Source organism: Lagenorhynchus albirostris, chromosome 5, assembly GCF_949774975.1.
Source record: "Lagenorhynchus albirostris chromosome 5, mLagAlb1.1, whole genome shotgun sequence".
Classification (NCBI taxonomy): domain Eukaryota; kingdom Metazoa; phylum Chordata; class Mammalia; order Artiodactyla; family Delphinidae; genus Lagenorhynchus; species Lagenorhynchus albirostris.
The window spans coordinates 78,799,681-78,821,743 of NC_083099.1; the positions used below are offsets into that span (position 1 = coordinate 78,799,681).

Genomic DNA, 22,063 nt, shown 5'->3' on the forward strand with positions numbered 1-22,063 from the left:
ACGGAGCCTGATTCCTCCAGCTCCGTTTTTCGTTCTCAAGATTGCTTTGGCTATTCGGGGTCTTTTGTGTTTCCATACAAATTGTGAAATTTTTTGTTGTAGTTCTGTGAAAAATGCCAGTGGTAGTTTGATAGGGATTGCATTGAATCTGTAGATTGCTTTGGGTAGTAGAGTCATTTTCACAATGTTGATTCTTCCAATCCAAGAACATGGTATCTCTCTCCATCTATTTGTATTATCTTTAATTTCTTTCATCAGTGTCTTATAATTTTCTGCATACAGGTCTTTTGTCTCCTTAGGTAGGTTTATTCCTAGATATTTTATTCTTTTTGTTGCAATGGTAAATGGGAGTGTTTTCTTCATTTCACTTTCAGATTTTTCATCATTTATGTATAGGAATGCCAGAGATTTCTGTGCATTAATTTTGTATCCTGCTACTTTACCAAATTCATTGATTAGCTCTAGTAGCTTTCTAATAGCATCTTTAGGAGTCTCTATGTATAGTATCATGTCATCTGCAAACAGTGACAGCTTTACTTCTTTTCTGATTTGGATTCCTTTTATTTCCTTTTCTTCTCTGATTGCTGTGGCTAAAACTTCCAAAACTACGTTGAATAAGAGTGTTGAGAGTGGACACCCTTGTCTTGTTCCTGATCTTAGTGGAAATGCGTTCAGTTTTTCACCATTGAAGACGATGTTGGCTGTGGGTTAGTCATATATGGCTTTATTATGTTGAGGAAAAATCACTCTATGCCTACTTTCTGCAGGGTTTTAATCATAAATAGTTGGGTTTTTTTTGTCAAAAGCTTTCTCTGCATCTATTGAGATGATCATATGTTTTTTCTCCTTCAATTTGTTAATATGGTGCATCACGTTGATTGATTTGCATATACTGAAGAATCCTTGCATTCCTGAAATAAACCCCACTTGCTCATGGTGTATGATCCTTTTAATGTGCTTTTGGATTCTGTTTGCTAGCATTTTGTTGAGGATTTTTGCATCTATGTTCATCAGTGATATTGGCCTGTAGTTTTCTTTCTTTGTGACATCCTTGTCTGGTTTTGGTATCAGAGTGATGGTGGCCTCGTAGAATGAGTTTGGGAGTGTTCCTCCCTCTGCTACATTTTGGAGGAGTTTGAGAAGGATAGGTGTTAGCTCTTCTTTAAATGTTTGATAGAATTCGCCTGTGAAGCCATCTGGTCCTGGGCTTTTGTTTGTTGGAAGATTTTTAATCACAGTTTCAATTTCCGTGTTTGTGATTGGCCTGTTCATATTTTCTATTTCTTCCTGATTCAGTCTTGGCAGGTTGTGCATTTCTAAGAATGTGTCCATTTCTTCCAGGTTGTCCATTTTACTGGCAAAGAATTGCTTGTTGTGATCTCTCATGATCCTTTGTATTTCTGCAGTGTCAGTTGTTCCTTCTCCTTTTTAATTCTATTGATTTGAGTCTTCTCCCTTTTTTTCTTGATGAGTCTGGCTAACGGTTTATCCATTTTGTTTATCTTCTCAAAGAACCAGCTTTTAGTTTTACTGACCTTTGCTATCGTTTCCTTCATTTCTTTTTCATTTATTTCTGATCTGATCTTTATGATTTCCTTCCTTCTGCTAATTTTGGGTTTTGTTTGTTCTTCTTTCTCTAATTGCTTTAGGTGCAAGGTTAGGTTGTTTATTTGAGATGTTTCCTGTTTCTTAAGGTAGGATTGTATAGCTATAAACTACCCTCTTAGAACTGCTTTTGCTGCATCCCATAGGTTTTGAGTCGTCGTGTCTCCAGTGTCATTTGTTTCTAGGTATTTTTTGATTTCCTCTTTGATTTCATCAGTGATCACTTCGTTATTAAGTAGTGTGTTGTTTAGCCTCCATGTGTTTGTATTTTTTACAGATCTTTTCCTGTACTTGATATCTAGTCTCATAGCATTGTGGTCAGAAAAAATACTCGATACAATTTCAATTTTCTTAAATTTACCAAGGCTTCATTTGTGACGCAAGATATGATCTATCCTGGAGAATGTTCCATGAGCACTTGAGAAAAATGTGTATTCTGTTGTTTTTGGATCAAATGTCCTCTAAATATCCATTAAGTCCATCTTGTTTAATGTATCATTTAAAGCTTGTGTTTCCTTATTTATTTTCATTTTGGACGATCTGTCCATTGGTGAAAGTGGGGTGTTAAAGTCCCCTACTATGAATGTGTTACTGTCGATTTCTCCTTTTATGGCTGTTAGTATTTGCCTTATGTATTGAGGTGCTCCTATATTGGGTGCATAAATATTTACAATTGTTATATCTTCTTCTTGGATTGATCATTATGTAGTGTCCTTCTTTGTCTCTTCTAATAGTTTTTATTTTAAAGTCTATTTTGTCTGATATGAGAATTGCTACTCCAGCTTTCTTTTGGTTTCCATTTGCATGGAATATCTTTTTCCATCCCCTCACTTTGAGTCTGTATGTGTCTCTAGGTCTGAAGTGGGTCTCTTGTAGACAGCATATAAATGGGTCTTGTTTTTGTATCCATTCAGCCCATCTGTGTCTTTTTTTTTTTTTTGCAGTAGCAGAGCACAGGCTCCGGATGCGCAGGTTCAGCGGCCATGGCTCACGAGCCCAGCCGCTCCGCGCCACGTGGGATTTTCCCGGACCAGGCAACGAACCCGTGTTCCCTGCATAGGCAGGGGGACTCTCAACTACTGAGATACCAGGGAAGCCCCAGTCTGTGTCTTTTGGTGAGAGCATTTAATCCATTTACATTTAAGGTAATTATCGATATGTATGTTCCTATTCCCATTTTCTTAACTGTTTTGGGTTTATTATTGTAGGTCTTTTCCTTCTCTTGTGTTTCTTGCCTAGTGAAGGTCCTTTAGCATTTGTTGTAAAGCTGGTTTGGTGGGGCTGAACTCTATCGGCTTTTGCTTGTCTGTAAAGGTTTTAATTTCTCCATCAAATCTGAATAAGATCCTTGCTGGGTAGAGTAATCTTGGTTGTAGGTTTTTCTCCTTCATCACTTTAAATATGTCCTGCCAGTCCCTTCTGGCTTGCAGAGTTTCTGCTGAAAGATCAGCTGTTAACCTTATGGGGATTCTGTTGTGTGTTATTTGTTGTTTTTCCCTTGCTGCTTTTAATATGTTTTCTTTGTATTTAATTTTTGACAGTTTGATTAATATGTGTCTTGGCATGTTTCTCCTTGGATTTATCCTGTATGGGACTCTCTGTGCTTCCTGGACTTGATTAACTATTTCCTTTCCCATATTAGGGAAGTTTTCAACTATAATCTCTTCAAATATTTTCTCAGTCCCTTTCTTTTTCTCTTCTTCTGGAACCCCTATAATTCAAATGTTGGTGCGTTTAATGTTGTCCCAGAGGTCTCTGAGACTGTCCTCAGTTCTTTTCATTCTTTTTTCTTTATTCTGCTCTGCAGTAGTTATTTCCACTATTTTATCTTCCAGGTCACTTATTCGTTCTTCTGCCTCAGTTATTCTGCTATTGATCCCATCTAGAGTATTTTTAATTTCATTTATGGTGTTGTTCATCATTGCTTGCTTCATCTTTAGTTCTTCTAGATCCTCATTAAATGTTTCTTGCATTTTCTCTATTCTATATCCAAGATTTTGGGTCCTCTTTACTATCATTATTCTGAATTCTTTTTCAGGTAGACTGCCTATTTCCTCTTCATTTGTTAGGTCTGGTGGGTTTTTAGTCTGCTCCTTCATCTGCTGTGTTTTTCTGTCTTCTCATTTTGCTTATCTTACTGTATTTGGGGTCTCCTTTTTGCAGGCTGCAGGTTCGTAGTTCCTGTTGTTTTTGGTGTCTTTCCCCAGTGCCTAAAGTTGTTTCAGTGGGTTGTGTAGGCTTCCTGGTGGAGGAGACTATTGCCTGTGTTCTGGTGGATGAGGCTGGATCTTGTCTTTCTGGTGGGCAGATCCACGTCTGGTGGTGTGTTTTGGGGTGTCTGTGGACTTATTATGATTTTAGGCAGCCTCTCTGCTAATGGGTGGGGTTGTGTTCCTGTCTTGCTAGTTGTTTGGCATAGGGTGTCCAGCACTGTAGCTTGCTGGTCATTGAGTGAAGCTGGGTGCTGGTGTTGAGATGGAGATCTCTGGGAGATTTTCACCATTTGATATTATGTGGAGCTAGGAGGTCTCTTGTGGACCAGTGTCTTGAAGTTGGCTCTCCCACGTCAAAGGCACAGCACTGACTCCTGGCTGCAGCACCAAGAGCCTTTCATCCACATGGCTCAGAATAAAAGCGTGAAAAAGTAGAAAGAGAGAAAGAAAGAGAGAAAGAGAGAAAGAAGAGAAAGAAAGAAAGAAAGAAAGAAAGAAAGAAAGAAAGAAAGAAAGAAAGAAAGAAAGAAAAGAAAGAAAGGAAGGAAGGAAGGAAGAGAAAGGAGGGAGGGAGGGAGGGAAGGAAGGAAGGAGGGAAGGAAGGAAGGAAGGAGGGAAGGAAGGAAGAAAGAAAAGAAAGAGGATAAAATAAAGTAAGATAAAATAAACTAAAGTTATTAAAATAAAAATTAAGAAAAACAATTTTTTTTAAGAAAAAAAAAACAAGAAGGAACAAAAAAAACGGATAGAACCGTAGGATAAATGGTGACAGCTAAGCTATACAGACAAAATCTCACACAGAAACATACACACTCACAAAAAGAGGAAAAGGAGGAAAAAAGAGTCAATCTTGCTCTCAAACTCCACCTCCTCAATTTGGGATGATTCGTTGTCTATTCATGTATTCCACAGATGCAGGGTATATCAAGTTGATTGTGGAGCTTTAATCTGCTGCATCTGAGGCTGCTGGGAGAGATTTCCCTTTCTCTTCTTTGTTTGCACAGTTCCCATGGCTCAGCTTTGGATTTGGCCCTGCCTCTGCGTGTAGGTTGCCGGAGGGTGTCTGTTCTTCGCTCAGACAGGACGGGGTTAAAGGAGCAGCTGCTTCGGGGACTCTGGCTCACTCAGGACGGTGCGCGGGAGGGGTGCGGATGCGGGGCGAGCCTGCGGTGGCAGAGGCCGGTGGGACGTTGCACCAGCCTGAGGCGCGCTGTGCATTCTCCCGGGGAAATTGTCCCTGGATCCCGGGACCCTGGCAGTGGCGGGCTGCACAGGCTCCCTGGAAGGGAGGTGTGGATAGTAACCTGTGCTCGCACACAGGTGTCTTGGTGGCGGCAGCAGCAGCCTTAGCGTCTCATGCCCGTCTGTGGGGTCCGCGCTTTTAGCCGCAGCTCGCGCCCGTCTCTGGAGCTCCTTTAAGCAGCGCTCTTAATCCCCTCTCCTCGCGCACCAGGAAACAAAGAGGGAAGAAAAAGTCTCTTGCCTCTTCGGCAGGTCCAGACTTTTCCCCGGACTCCCTCCCGGCTAGCCGTGGTGCACTAACCCCTTCTGGCTGTGTTCACTCTACCAACCCCAGCCCTCTCCCTGCGCTCCGACTGAAGCCCAAGCCTCAGCTCCCAGCCCCGCCCGCCCCTGCAGGTGAGCAGACAAGCCTCTCGGCCTGGTGAGTGAGTGCTGGTCGGCACTGATCCTCTGTGCGGGAATCTCTCCGCTTTGCCCTCCGCACCCCTGTTGCTGTGCTCTCCTCTGCGGCTCCGAAGCTTTCCCTCCTATAGTTATAGTTTTTAAAAATGCTTTTATCTTTTAAATTCTATACCTGAATTTAAAGTGATTCATGCACCACCACTACAGTGTTACAGGATACTGTTTTTGTCTGTGTATTTACTTTTACCAGAGAGCTTTATATTTTCATATGCTTTCATTTTGTTGTCTAGTGTTCATCCATTTCAACTCAAAGGACTCCCTTTATCAATTCTTGTGAGGCAGGTATAGTGGTAATAAATGGTTTCAGTTTGTTTTTTTTGTTTTTTGTTTTTGCAGTACACGGCCTATCACTGTCATGGCCTCTCCCATTGCGGAGCACAGGCTCCGGACACGCAGGCTCAGCGGCCATGGCTCACGGGCCCAGCCGCTCCGTGGCACGTGGGATATTCCTGGACCGGGGCACGAACCCGTGTCCCCTGCATTGGCAGGCGGACTCTCAACCACTGCGCCACCAGGGAAGCCCTGGTTTCAATTTTTGTTTATCTTGGAAGGTCTTTATTTCTCCTTTTTTTTTTGAAGTACAGTTTTCCAGATATAGTGTCCCATGGCTGGCTTTTCTTTTTTCTTTATGCACTTTAAATATATCATCCTTCTCCCTTCTAGCCTGTAATATTTCTGCTGAGAAATGCAATGATAATCTCATGACATTTTTCATACAGATAATGAGTAGCTTTTCTGTTGCTGCTTTTAAGACTGTTTCTTTGTCTTTGACAATTCAATTATAATGTGTCTCAGTGTGGACCTCTTTGGGTTCATCCTCATTAGAATATTCTGATACATATCCAATGAATATGGAAGTCCATTTACCTCCTCAGATTTGAGAAGTTTTTAGCCAAGATTTCTTCAAATTGGTTCTCTGTCCCATTCTCTCTCTAGTCCTCTGGGACTTCCATAATGCTATACTGGTATGTTTGATGGTTTCCCATAAGTCCTTTAGGCATTCACCACTTTTCTTCATTCTTTTTCCTTTTGTTCCTCTGACTCAGTGATTTCTTATTACCTATCTTCAAGTTTGCTGGTTCTTTCTTCTGATTAAATCTGCTGTTAATCCCTTCTAGTAAAATTTTCAATTCAGTTATTGTATTCTTCTCTTTAAGAGTTTCTTTCTGGTTCTTTTTAAAAGTTTCTACCTCTTTGTTGATATTTTCATTTCATTCATACATCATTTTCCTGATTTCATTTAGTTGTCTACCTGTGTTCTCTTTTCATGCATTGAGCTTCTTTAAGACAGTTATTTTCAACTGCTTGTCAGGTAATTCACAGATACCAAATTGTTTAGGGTCAGTTTCTAGATAATTATCTTGTTCCTTTGATTGGGTTGTGTTTGTCTGTTTCTTCCTGCACCTTGTTATTTTTTACTGTGAATTTAGCATTTGGAAAACAGCCACCTGTTATGGACGGCTTTATACAGGGGAAGACCTTCTCCAAGCTCAAGATCCTTGGGGTCTCTCAAACCTTCAATGGGGATGCATCTTCTCTGGGACTGTATGTGTAATTTCCCAATTAGAGAGGTTTACTGGTTTCTTTTTCAGGAGCTTGCATCTCTTGCTCCTTCTATTATCTGTCTTAGTTCTGCAAGTTTCTTAGCACTTCAATAAGCCACTGAGCTCTCTTTTGTTCTCTGCAGCCCCCAGGCATCCAGGTTCCATCAGTACTCTGACTCAGGGGAGATAAAAACTAGTCTCTTTGGAAGTCCCCTGAAAAGCAGGAACACTGGATGTACAGTCTACTCCACTACTTCCCTCTCATGAGAGAAGATTCCTCCTGAACAAGAGCTGTGCCAATTTGGGGAAGAAGCTGATATAGTTGAAATAAAATGGCTGTTTTTACCCATTTCAGTGTGGCTACTCTTGGCTTTGAGCTCCCCTGGGGTACTGTGATTTCCTAATTGGTTTCTAGAGTTTTCATAAAGGTTTTTGGACCATATATTGTTGCATCAGTGTGTCTGTGGGAGAACGAGGTCTGGGGCTAGTTATTTTGACATCTTGCTGATGTCACTCTCCATTGATTCTTTTTTTTTTTTTTGCGGTACGCGGGCCTCTCACTGTCGTGGCCTCTCCCATTGCAGAGCACAGGCTCCAGACGCGCAGGCTCAGCGGCCATCGCTCACGGGCCCAGCCGCTCCGTGGCATGTGGGATCCTCCCAGAACGGGGCATGAACCCGTGTCCCCTGCATCGGCAGGCGGACTCTCAACCATTGCGCCACCAGGGAAGCCCTCCATTGATTCTTTTATAAAGTATTTTTCTGTCCTTCTTCTCTAAACCTGATTATACTGTGGTATTTGAAGTGAGTGTATTGTTAATGGCATAGCATTGGTTTATGTTTTTTAATCCACTCCGCTAATCAATGCATTTGAATTGATGTATTTAGACCATTTACATTTAAGCCTTAACACTTCCATGATTAATTAAGTCCGTCTTTTTTTTTTCTTTTCTATTTTCCCCTCTTTTATTGTCACTGTTTTTTCCCCCTGCTTTCCTGTAGGTTAATTGAATTATTTTAGTACATCCATTTTTATGTGTCAATAATGTTTTTCAGTGTATCTCTTAGCCCAGATCTTTTTACAGCGTTGCTTTAGGTACTGCATTGTAATATTCATTTAACTTGTCACAGTCTACTGGTGTTATCATACTACCATTTCAAGGGAAGTATAAAAACCTTACCTTTCTTTATACCAGTTTACCCTCACCCATTTATAATTACCTTAAATATTTCCTCTATACATATGTAGAACCACATCAAACAATGTAACCATAATATTTTCTTCAACCATCAAATATAATTTTAGCAACTCAAGAGAAAGAAAGCCTATTGTATTAACCCATATTTTTGCTTACTGTGTTCTTCCTTCCTTCCTCATATTCCAAGGTTCCTTCTTTTATCATTTGCTTTCTGTTTACAGAATTTCCTTTAGCCATTCTTTCATAGTAGTCTGATGTTGACATACTCTTAGTTTCCCTCATTTTAGAATGTATTAATTTCTAATTAATTCCTGGAAAATATTTTTGCTGGGTATATTATTCTAGGTTGCCAGTTCTTTTCTTTCAGCACTTGAAAAAGATTCAGGTTTCCTCTGGCCTCCATGGTTTCTAATGGAAATATGCCATCATTCAAATTGGTTTTGCCCTGTCGGTGAGGTGTGATTTCTCTTTTGCTGTTTTCATATTTTTTTCCTTGGTGTTTAGTATTCAAAAGTTTGACTATGATGTGTCTTATTGTGAATTTCTTGTGGTTCGCTCACCTTCTGCAATCTCTAGGTTCATGTCTTTTGCCAAATTTGGGAAGTTTTCAACCATTATTTCCTGATGAACTTTTTAAGCTCTGTTCTTTCCTCCTTCCTCACTGGACTTCCATTGACAAAAAAGGGGAGGGTATATGGCTCCTCATTACTGCTGGGCAGTGCTGGGAATTCTCTCCCCACATTATCTCTGTCACCACAGGTAAAGAGTTTCACTACCATTCAGCAGGGTTAAAAGCCCCAGCACCCTACTCAGCCTTAGCTCAGTGTCAGAAACTGACACCCCCTTCATGGGCAAGTTGAGGCACCTTATTATGGCCTGATGAGGGTGAAAGTCCACGCTCTCCACTCAACCTTTGATGAAGTGGGTAGGGGTGGAGTCATAGTTTTTTTCTGTGTTGGTTAGCTATAATAGAAAGATTATTTTCTAAAAGTTTACTGTCTTTATAGGCTTCTCCTTTCCTCACCTTTTGGCTAGAGAGAGCTAGCTTTCGTTGGGCTTTTTAGGTTTGTGCCTGGAGCTCCAGGTTGCCAGCTTCTTCAGCTCCAATTCTGGGATATATGAGGCAAAAAGAAAAGCCAGGAAACTCACTTCCCTGTCATTCCTTGAGTCTTTGGGGACCTATCCAGTCTGACTTCTCTCCATCTTTTCCAGTCATATTATAATAATATCCAGGGGTTTTAATTGTACTTAGTGGGAAGAATAGGGAAAAGTACATCTATTCCATACCTCATAAGCAGAACTCCTTGTGATCTTTTAAGTCTTATCTTTATCTGTTGCTATGTTTCCATTTTCATTCCTAATATTAGAGCATGAAATGGGTTGCTATAGGAAGTAACAACATTTCCGGTGCTATAAGTTTTGAAGTATACTTTAAATAGCCACTTGATGGAGATACAGAGCACTGATTCCTGGATTTAGATGGAATCAAGAGATATTGGTAAGGGCCTGTCTAAGGCTAATAATCTATGATTTCTACAGAAATTCTTCTTTGACTAATCTCTCATGATTTTTCTATCTCTGACTTTCTTCTGGTCTTATAATCTATACTTACTTATTTTTGTTATATGTCTATGTTTTCAATGATTTGATTTTATCTTCTATAAAGGTTATAATCTTTGGATAGAAGCTGTGTCTTATATTTTAATTTAAACTGTCAGCATTCCTACAGCACAATTATGGGAAAGTGTGAAAATTCAATGAAATCTTTTTGATGATAAATTGATAAACTCATAAATCACATCCCACTTACCCAGTAATAATAATTTCTGGATATGTCTGTGTGCCAAGGTTCCAAGCTCCTCCACTGATTGGCCACTCCTAAACAGATTATGTGGGAAGAATTTATAAGTTTTATTTTTTAAATTTAAATAACTTAGAAATTTAAAATAAAAATATTTTAAAATAACAGTAAAAGTTTCACTTAAAAATAAATAGCTGTTAAGTAATGAAGAATGAAATGTGTACCTATTTTTTAACTCCTTCATTGAACAAACAATTCCAAATGCAAAATTTCATATCCTTTAAAAATATAGATTTTAACAGATATTACCATTCATATTAAAAATGCAAAGAAGTATCTTTAATCATACAAATGTGGTGTTGCTACATCTTCCATGTAGTCTATGTACCGCCAAACTATGGTGGTGCCATTTAACACAAAATACTATGTAAATTGTGCCCCCTGGAGTTGTCCATCTCAACAGTCCTGTTCAAATAACAGAAATCATAATAGGGGGGTCTATTATAATTGTAAGTATTTGAATCCTGTAGTTAAATATAACAAAATGGAATTCTAGAAAGTTATTTAATGAAAGTCTTTGACAATTATGTCTTATTAACCATTGATTGATAAGAAATAACTAGAGAGAGTTGACTCCTGAATTTCTTAAAACGTAATCCTTCACCTAAAATAATCAAAAGTAACATCTTATGATTCAAGCATATGTTAGTTTAAACATATATTTAGTATATAAATATATATGATAGGTAAGTATATCTTAGTAGATAATTGTATACCTTTTATATAAGAAATTTATATTCTCGTAGACTTAAAGCTATGTAGCATTTAGGAAATTTGAATTTCAGAAATTATGTCTTTTATAGGTGCCAGCTTATGACTTGAAAAGAATTTAGTTCAAGTTTTCTTCTACGGAAAGTCAGAAAATAACAGAAAAAAGTATGATCATATGATATGGATATGAATACAAGAAAATTTCTAATTGTTGCTTTTACCTTATTACTGTATCCTTGTTTTTTATGCTTGACTCCTATAGAGTAGAGCACTAGAATCAAATCTGGTGGGCAATCAGCAAAGTATGCTGTGCACGTAACTGGTGATTCATGAATGTCCATGGGATATGGATTTTCAAAGATAGGAAAGCTAATAGATAAAGATAATATATTAGTGTCATTTTGCACTGATATAAAAATGAAATAACTTTTATAAAACAAACCCTAAACTCTTCTAAATATTGATTATATTGAATATATTTCACATAATTGTTTTTTAAGCATCATAAAACAATGATCACCTGAATAAGAATTCTCTTTTAAAAATATATATCTATAAAATGTAATATGAATACTGGTAGAATTTTACTTGAATAAACTCATTTTCTTTCCAGTAATTTCAAAATTGCACAGTGATATCACTTTCTAAAATGGATAGACTAAATTATGTTAAATTGAAAATATGTAGCAAGTTGACTTATCAGTCAGTTATTAAAACATTATCAACTAGGTACTTTATCTACATACAATTTTATCTATATATTTATATAATACAAGTATTAAAATATCTTAGAAAATTTTACATGCTCTCCAAGGGACATAATACATAGACAAGTATTTTGGTTTTGTATTTTTATAGGGAGTAACTGAAAGTTGTGTGTGCAATGTAGGTATGTGTGTGATTACACATGTTTAAGATTGTTTCCTATGTAAACTAGAAAACAGGGGAAATGCAGACCTATGGCTGTAGTAAATTTCATATCCTCAAGCCATATATCATTTTTAAAAGGGGTATCAGTAAGAACCAAATTAAGAATTCTTAGAACCACAATATATTGTACACTTCTCATGTACCAGATGTACCAGGTACTGTAGTAGATGGAATGGAGTATTATTCTATGCTGCATCCGTTCTCAGTCTGTGTGATCATGTTACTTCTGATACAGCGTGCTTTTGGGGGGTGGGGAGGACTATTAAAAATAATTTTCCCCATATTATAGGATATAATCAGAAACTTAGTTCAAACACCAGAAAGAGTTTGGTGTGTGTGTGTGTGTGTGTGTGTGTGTGTGTATGTGTGTGTTGACAGCGGTTCTCTTCCCTCCAATCTTAATGGTTTCCCAGATAAGAATAGTAGTATATGCAAAATCACATGGAAAGGAGAAAGTTGTGTTTAATAAATGGCAAGTAGTTTAAACTGAATGGATCAGAGGTTCCCTGTTTCAGAGCAGAAATTATCAATATTTCTGATATTGAAGAATTAGAAGTAAAATAAGTGCATCACCTTAAAGATCAGATCTACAATTTGGGATTTGATAATAGCAAGAGATTACAATGATAGACTCCTGAGAAGGTGAACAATATCATGGAAATGTTTGGGGAAAATAACTTTATTATATTGGCAAAGAGTAGAAAAATGACATTTAAGAAAGAAATAACTAAAAATGTATTACAAAAATTTACATGTGAAAGTGTGAACTGGTTGTTGTAGAAATGTAAACAAAGATGTAAATCCAAGAAGAGGAAAAATTTTTAAGCCCTAATGCTTGCTTTCATGTAGAGGATTAACTGGAAAAGAAGGAAGGAAGGAATAAATTAATTTGAAAAATGAGTACAAACCTGCAATTTAATTGTTAACATTAAACATGGCTAAAAGTAACTATTTGGAGGGAAAGAGAACATGTTCAGTTTTTCCACATTAAACTTCTTGTAATAGACAACAAAATAGGAATGTCACATAGATTTTAAAACATGGTGCTGAAGAAGGCAAAATATTAGATAAAAACGTGCAAACAAAACGTCAATTCACATATTTATATAAGGTAATGAAAAGCATAAGAATTAGTGTATAAAAATAGTAACTTTTATGTTATATGTATTTTACCACAATAAAAAAGTTTTAAAAAGAATAAATGTATATGCTAAAGAATGTGAGTATTAAAGACGAAGTATAGTGGGCCTTGGAGGATGTTAGACAATTAGACAAGGTATGAGGAACCAACAAATATGGCACAGAAGGAAGAAGTGACTACCAGTGAGATCAGAAAAGTATATTTTAATAAAACCTATATTAGAACTTAGAGAAAGAGGCATAAATCCACACTCGTACACAAAACTTAATCAGGTTTTATGCTGATAAATACAGCAGCTAGGCAGAATTCAGTTATGGTGATATTATGGACCAACCCTATTCCCTTTCAAAATATTGAAATACTATGTGATGCAAATTATCACAAAGAAGAACTTTGGCTCTTACATTCACAAACTACACTGAGAGTAAAACTCAGACTGTACTTCATCCAACAAAAATTTATTAAGAACCTACTTCATGTGGAGACAAAACCTGTCCTTCATGAGGCCTACAGTCTAGTAGGGAGACAATCTTTAAAACAATAACAAATGGAAAATTTCATCTGTGTCAAAGCTATGAAGGATAGGAACATGGATCTAAGACAGCCCTTAATAGGATATTTGACCAAATTATACAGATAATGAAAGATTTTCTTTAATGAGAAAACGATATCTGAGTTGAGATTCTTATAGATGTTAGTAAGGAGAAAAAGGAATGGAAGATTATTCCATGCAGAGAAGAGAGAAAGTACAAAAGCTCTGCAAATATAACGGGCTAAAAAATGATCAGTGAGTCTAGAACAAAGAATGAGGGAAAATGAGCTTCATGCCGATCATCATTGATAATGAAAATATGTAGCAGGAAGACAGTGTTCATCAGTTTCAAGTCTACTTTTACTGTACATGTAAAGTAGTGGAGAGCACCACTCTAACAGCAATATTTAATATTTGTTTCTACTGCCCACAACATAATGAAAAAGAAAAGAAAGTAAAAGAAGGCATCTATCATCTCTTGCCTCGAGATCCTGATCTTCTGTATCGTCTGCCACAGTAGTTCAATAATACTTTTATCATGTGCCATTTTTCTTTAGTCAATAGAGCAGATGGACAAACAGTACATTATGTAATTTTTGTAACAATTGTTTTTTGCTTAGGGAAATAGCAGAAATGTGATCCATTTTATGTGTTTGGAGTCCCCAAAGGCATCTTTTTAAACATTAGGTGTTGCCTTTAAAATATCTTACAATATTCTCAGTGTCCCCTAAACTCTCCTGGTTTAGTTTTCATTATTGAACCAAATTACATTTTTGTAATTCTAGCAAAACAATATTACACATAAAGAATATTTACCATCTAAAGAATTCTAATGCCAATTATCTATAATGTCCTCCTATATTTTAATTGCAATAAATAGAGTCTAAAATAGTGTTAATCCGTACATGGACAACTTACTTGCTTTGTGTCAGATCAACTACAATGAGATCTTTCTCCAGAAGTACAGCAACGGCATAGGGTTCTTGAAATTCTACAAGTAGAAAAGAAAAATGGAAAAGTTTTCATATTTAACATTTTATAAAATCACCAAACTTGTATTTCCTTTATCTCCTGTATAAATGTTATTTAAATGATTTGAGAAGACCAAAGTATGAGCTAAAATAAGAAGTAACAAAGAGCACTTTTTAAAAATATATGTTGTCCATTGTAAAGCAATGATACTCCAATAAAGATGTTTAAAAAAAAGAGAAAAAGAAAAACGTGGGACTCAAAAAATATATATATATGTTGTGTTTCTCAAACAATGTTTAAGACCATTATAGGAAACAAGGAAAAAATGAGAAGTTGCATAGCATAGAGTTAAATATTATCTCAATAATCATGATAGTAGTAGATTATTTGAAGAGAGTGAGTCTGTCACCTCCATCTCACATTTATCTTAGTCTTCCATAACCTTCCATTTCAGATCTGATTTCATGCCTACAGGAGATATACTAAGGAAACAGTTCTGCTTCTCTCAGTTGTGATACATATTCACCTCCCTATGAGAGCAACACTCCTTATACTAAAAAAATTACTTTCAATTCAATGTGATTTAACAGGTACTTAAAGACTTCCTACTATGTGCCCAGGAGTATATATCTCAATCAGAGTCTGAAGATAGCCTAGGATTTTCAAGTTCTTAAAATTCAACCCTTCCTTTCTCCCTTTCTCCATCCTCCCTTCCTTCCTTCAAGATGTTTCAGAAACTGTCTTAAGAACAAAGGATATATGGGGAATAAGAATGACAAGGTCTTTGTTCTAATAAAGTTTACAATCTAGGGGTACATACAAACAATGAACAAGTAAACAAATAAGATTAATTCAGAAAGTAAAGTGAACTATGAAAAAAATAACAAGGGTAATAGTATAAGAAATGACTTCTGGTTGGTGGGGGAACACTAATTTAGTTATAGTGGTCAAGGAAGACATTGCTTTCCATCTGTAATAAAGGACTAATAAAGGAAAGCCACAGTTACAGTGTTAGCTCAATTTAAGGAAAAAAGTATTTACAAAAACATTTTACATACATGGTATTTGATTCTCAGTAGCTAGAGCATGTATCATCATTTTTTCATTTCACAAAGAAAACTGGAGTCCAAAGAGGTTATGAGATTGGCACAAGGTTACAAAACTAGTAAGTTATAGACCTGAAACTTTAATGCATGCTGTTTTCATTATACCAGCAGTTTCTACTGGCTAGTTTAAGAGGTATTTAATCCTAAACTCAACAATCACTTGGCAGGAATTTTGTATTCAAGAGTATTCAAGTCTTGAATGGTAAATTAAAATAGATGGCCTTCACAGTCCTTCCAGTCCTGAGAAGCTACAGAACCTATTCATATTTATTTTTTAAGTCACAAGCTATGAGAGAAAAACTAGAATCAAAAAAACACAAAAGAACAAAAACTGAGGAGCCTGACCTTGTTTAGGTGCATATTTATACAACAGTATACAGTCCTCAAACTATTTGCTACTCAAACTTTTTCAAACTGAGGCATTTCCCCTCTTCTCCCTTATCTCTTAGAGCTGTTTTAAGTTTTCAACATTATTTCAAAACGTTTTGGGGTTTGGGGATTTTTTTGTTTGTTTTTCAGTTTGAAGAATACTACTAGTTTCCTCTTTGTCTTCTCATCCCTCTCTAGGAAAATCACTGGTTGGGAAGCAATGGCTACAAAAATAAAACAGCTGAGACATTGGCATGAATGAGCAAAAGTCTTAAATAAATTTTTATTTTAGGTAATAACACCTGTTTTAGATTATTGTTTCTTTTCAAATAATAAAAACTGGTAGCAAAAGTTTCACGTTTGTAGAAGTACTTGGTGTGCTGTGGTAACCACCGAATAAAAAGATTTCTTGTGGAGTCAGTGTTAGGTTCAATTTGTGTCTATTATTTATTAACAGTTTGATCCTAAGCAAATTAGTTAACTTCTTTGATTTTCAATTTCTCTACCCATTGAAATGGCAAAATAATACTACCTTAGACTGTTAATAAAGATTAGATGTATATAAAAATGTTTGATGCAAAGGCTGGCTTATAGTAAGTACTCAACAGATGCCAACTGTATTACTTTTTTTATTAGATTGGTTGTTTTTGAGCAGGCTCAGCCTTTTAACCCTAGCCCCCAACAAGATGGAAAAGCTCTATCATAAATACTACTTCTCTGAAGAGAAATGCATTATTTATGACACTTGTAGAAGACCAGATACAATTAAATATAGATGCAAAACTGACAAATTCGGAGTATAGTTGGTTAGTTACTCTGGGCAATGCCCCCTGAGATAAGAGGATTAGGCATTTGTGTTCTTTGAGAAATAGGCTGAATTGTTAGATGTCACAAATGATTCAGCAATATTAAAAACTGTTAATAAGTGTATTTTGTTTAACATATGCATAACACTTATCATTATGTGGCTATAAAGGAGATTAAAGTTCCATATTTACTAATATGGAATCATAATCAAAATACTGTATACTGTTAAGTGAAAAAAGTGTGATACAGAACAACATATAGAGTATGCTGTCATTTGTATAAAAAAGGTAATGCATTATTTGGGGAGAATACATAAGAAACTTAGTAATAGTGGTTGCCCCTGGAAGGGCAGTGAGAAAGTTTTCACTATATACTGTTGTGTATTGTAGGGTTCTTTTCTGGCATTTTCATGTACTATTGTTTTAATCAGAAATAGTTAATAAAATACACTTATATTTTACTGAGTAAAGTTAAACTATTTCTCCCAGCTCCTAGTAAGTAAAAAGTTCCATCCTCATTACCACTTCTCTGAAAAGCAAAGTAATATATGTGGCTTGGAAGTGATTAGGCTTGGTTACAGTACATTTATAATTTGGTTAACATTATTAGAAACTGTCCTAACATCTCTACTGATGTGCACAAATGTATATACACATATACCTATAGTGTTTGATCTTGGCAACCGCACATTTTCAGTTTCTATTACTGGTATGCACACCTTTTTTCTTGAGGCTCCTTAGTAGAAGGCATTTTCCTAAGCTCAGCTTTTGGTCCTCTGTTCTTTCTTTCTTTCTTTGTTCCTTTATCATTCATTCTCACAACTCCAAAGAGCATCTATATTCTGATGACTCAAAAATAAATATTAAAGACCTTTTCTCTCTCCTTTTCTGCTCTCTAAACAACTCTACTGACTCAAACTTATTTTTCTCTCTTTCCAAGAACTGTTATTACTTCATATGAAATCACTATTCCTAAAATGTTGTCTTTGACTCATCTCTCATATCACTCCCTAATCCAGTTGTTGACCAAATTCAATGGGTTTTCATCTTCCATTCCTACAAGCAGCACTCTGTTTCAGATCTTGACCATTTTAATGTACACTACCACAAAAGCCTCCCAGTTGGAATCTGAAGTTTTAGATTTCAGGGTCTCTCTCTTCAAACCCACACACTAGAACATTGCTTTCTTTCACTTAATATTTCCTCAAAATTCCTCTGTAGTTCCCTATTTCCAAATACCTACAAAAGGCTTTCAAATTTTTCTCTGAATTGATCTCACTCTAGCAAAACCTCACAATTTCTAAAACCTTTACTCAATATTATTTTCAAGGCCCAAGTCATTCTTCAAGCCCTATCTAAATCCTACTTGTTCCATGAAGCTTTGCATGAATATTTCAGTCATCGACTACCTGACTAGCCTATAAATTGGTACATTATTTAAACTCTGATTCGTATAACTCAGCGCTTAATTAAGCCATTATGTTTTTTAAACTTAAGTCATAATTATCTTCCTCATGTGGCCAGATTTTCTGATTTGACATCAGAGATCAGTTTCATACTTCATCCATATTCTCAACAAGTTCTTGTCATACTGAGGCCATAGAAGCATCCAATAAATATTTGTTGGTTAATTTACAACACAAGTAATTTGTCTGCCCCTGGAAACTCTGGGAATAAAGTGCCACACTGATTGTTATTTTATATCACTTTATTTCAGTTTTTAAATATGAAACTCAATAATTTAAAACAATGAATACATTTATAATAAAACTAATAGCTATTTATCTTCATAGTTTATAAGGTATATTCCCTTTGGCCTTCCAGTAATCATGTGGTATCAATATTATATTCTTTCTTCAAATGATTAATCAAACTTGTAAATATGAAGTGACTTGTCCAAGGTCACATAGCTAGTAAGTGACAGAGCTAAATCATAAGCCCAAATACTCTGTCTCCAAGTACAGTGCTCCTTTCCCTACATCTATGTTCCCTCTTGAAAATGTAGTAATATATATATATACATACTACCTTTTGTAATCATAAACTCATATTTCCCTTTTTATATTTCACCCTTCTCAATTTTTAGATTCCATTATTAAAATATTTCATCATTAGATTCCATTATACAGTTTGCATATAAGTTTAGACTGTTTTTTTACGTTTACGAAGTCTTTATATTTGGGATAATAAAAATACATAAGCACCTCTCCTCCCAAAGGCTCTTCTAATTATTTCCAAAATTGGAATAAATCACTAACCATACATCAGCAATCCTAGAGTAATCACAGGTGCTACAGTTGCATCTGAAGCAAAGCCAGATGTGAAACAGATGCAGCACCACCAGAGTTACAGATCACTGATATCAGGTAAGTGCTTTAACTTTGATTGGCACAGGATTGGGATGGGTGGAGCTGGCCTAGGAAAGGCTATTAGGAGACCTCAGTTTCTCCAAGTGATTTCACCCCGGACCCTGAGTGGACCCTCCCAGCTCAGCTTCCACCATCCTTATCAAAGTTTAAAGCACTTACCTGATATTAGAACCTGAAACTCCAGCACTGTTGCACTACATCTGTCTTACTTCCATTTTCTCAAGTAGGTACAGCTGCAGAACCTGCTCCAGCACCTGTAGCTCACCGTGTTGTATCACAGTCGATATCAGCTGCTAAAACTAAAAATATTTAAGCTTAATTTTGTTAGGAACTTATCATTTCAAAAATGATTTTTCAACATTAATAGTTTCATTTTAGTTACTTACCATTTGGATAGGGTGTTTCACATAAAGTTAGAAATTCAACAATAGGATGATCCATTTCAAGCACTGTAATTGCTTTTCCATGCATGATGGTTAAACTTGGTCTTCTGCAAGCTTTGTCATAGGACAGCCCACCAGAAAATATTATGAATGGTTCACTACAGAGGAAAAAAAGTTAATGAGACTGAGTTCTTTAAAATGACACAATCTCACAGTATTGAGGCAAAAAGGAATGGGCTTAGTAGGGATTATATACAATAATTTGACAGAGAGTAAAAGCCTTTCCTGGCCCCAAATATCTCACCCAACAATTTACTATTCTACCATTTCCTTTTTTCTGGATGTATATTCTCACCATTAAAATTACTAATGAATCAATCTAAAGATGTTGAGGTGAGATGGGGGAAAGGCAGTGAGGTTGGTGAGAGGGGAAGATGCTGACTGACTCAACAGAACATCTTCACATATATTAGTTGGTTACCAAACTCTAAATTACTACTATTAGAATATTAGGCTATGTTACTTTATCATATTAACCAGTAGGCATGTGGGACCCCAAATCACTAAGAAATAGAGGCAAATTTCAACATGAAATGAAATGTGACAGTGGCAAGCCCAGAATGGTAGAAGGTAACATGAAAAGTCTACATAATAGAGTTTCTGTGGGAAAGGGTTATGACAAACAGATGGAGAAAACGAATATATAACGGGAAAATGATTCACCAAAAGTAAATGTGACCTTCTTCTCAACTTTACCTAGGGTCAGCCAGTTCTATTTAGCTTGTAAAACTAACTTCGAACAAATTTTTTCATTTCTGTTAACTGCAGGTTACAGTTAGATAACAGAGTGGGGCTGAAATGACCATAAAATATCATAGCTATGAAATATCTCCAAAAGTTTTCATTTTCCTTTTCTCAAATATCTGTATCTCTAGTATATGTATATAAAAGAAAATGTGTGTTGATATGAAGTATTTTTCAATAAGACCAAACTGAAAATACTCTCCAAAATTTTTTTAAAGGAACTAGACACTTTTATTGTACCAAATTCCTTGAGAACATGTTTCTCTAAATAATTCACTTCTATCCATCTACTAACCTGAAGAATCTACTTGTTTCTAGAACTCACTCCATAAAATTTCCCTTTCTTTTCCATTTTGTATCATACATAATACCAAACATTACCAAAGGGACATTTGCTAATCTTATGCTGGCTATGTAGTAACAATAAAAAACCCTTTTAAAAAGTTTCCATCAAAACCTACATATAAAATGCCTTCACTACTTTTTATTTAAAGTTCTGTCTTAATATTTTCATATAAATATTTGTGTTGTAAGCTAAAAAAGGGAAAATGCTCTAATTTATTTTTTTAGATTCCATATATGTGCGTTAGCACACAGTATTTGTTTTTCTCTTTCTGACTTACTTCACTCTGTATGCCAGGCTCTAGGTCCATCCATCTCATTACAAATAACTCAATTTCATTCCTTTTTATGGCTGAGTAATATTCCATTGTATTTATGTGCCATATCTTCTTTATCCATTCATCTGTTGATGGACATTTAGGTTGCTTCCATGTCCTAGCTATTGTAATTAGTGCCGCAATGATCTTAATCATTATTTTAAACTGCCTTGCCTTGAATTCTTGATTTCTGAAGTACATTTTCTTCATGTTTACCCTTTTCTCCCTTCATCTGGCACCATCCTATCTTCCATCCCTTAAATCCCATCTCAGGCATCTCCTTGCCTAAGAAGAATTTCAGTGATTTCTCTCTTCACTGTTGTCCTCCCTACTCCCTTTAGGCAAGGTTAGCTGTCCTTTTGCTGTGCTCTCATAGCATGTCTCTATAAAAGCACCTTACATGTTGTATAGAAACCACGAGTTTATGGGCTTACTTCTGGTACTAGACCATAACAGATTCAAAAGCAGGCGGTAATTTCTATTTTAGTGTGCCAAACAAATTGCTCAATGCACATTATGCAGTAATAACTTAATACATTTTGTTTTAATTGAATTAAGCTACATATTGTTGAGCACCTCATAAAAAATACATTTATATATAACAAAATACATGTCATAAAGTCCATGGATCATGTACTTTATCAGGGAAAAACCTCTCACGCCTTCACATGAACCTCTTCATTCTCATTTTACAAACTAGGGTTTCAAATTTCTTAGTCTATAGCAAATAAAAGACTAGATACTAGTGGATAAACACAATGGAAATTAGAAGTCCCAAAAGCCCAAAACTGAAGGATAGAGGAAAACTTTCAAAAACAAATACATACATGAAAAGAAAAGAAAAAAAAGAAACCACAAGCTGCTAGGAACAGTTAATAAGTGTGAAGTGGTCAACTGCTTCAATAGTCCTTTAAGTGTGACACTGTATAACAATGGATGTAAATAACATTGAGCCTGAAGACTCAAGCAAAGTTTAAGTTATAAACACTGATTTAAGAAGGAAAAGAATATATGTAAAATATTTTCATCCATAATGATTAAATTTTAAGTGTTTTAATACTTTAGTTACAATAGTAATAAAATCATGATGATTTTTACTAGTTATACATAGTAACATTAGGCTGAACTAAAGAGGTATTGATCCATCTATCTACTA

General features: G+C 35.9%; 1 protein-coding gene across 1 annotated transcript in view; it reads right to left on the reverse strand.

Annotated features, from left to right (window-relative positions):
* STXBP5L (syntaxin binding protein 5L) overlaps nt 1-22,063 on the reverse strand; it is a 368,748-nt gene that overhangs the window by 161,639 nt on the left and 185,046 nt on the right. Inside the window, exons 11-14 of the mRNA XM_060149320.1 lie at nt 19,448-19,602; nt 14,358-14,430; nt 11,058-11,205; nt 10,075-10,142 (exon numbers count right to left, since the gene is read on the reverse strand). Coding sequence (XP_060005303.1) covers nt 10,075-10,142; nt 11,058-11,205; nt 14,358-14,430; nt 19,448-19,602 — 444 coding nt within the window. The remainder of the gene's footprint in view (nt 1-10,074; nt 10,143-11,057; nt 11,206-14,357; nt 14,431-19,447; nt 19,603-22,063) is intronic.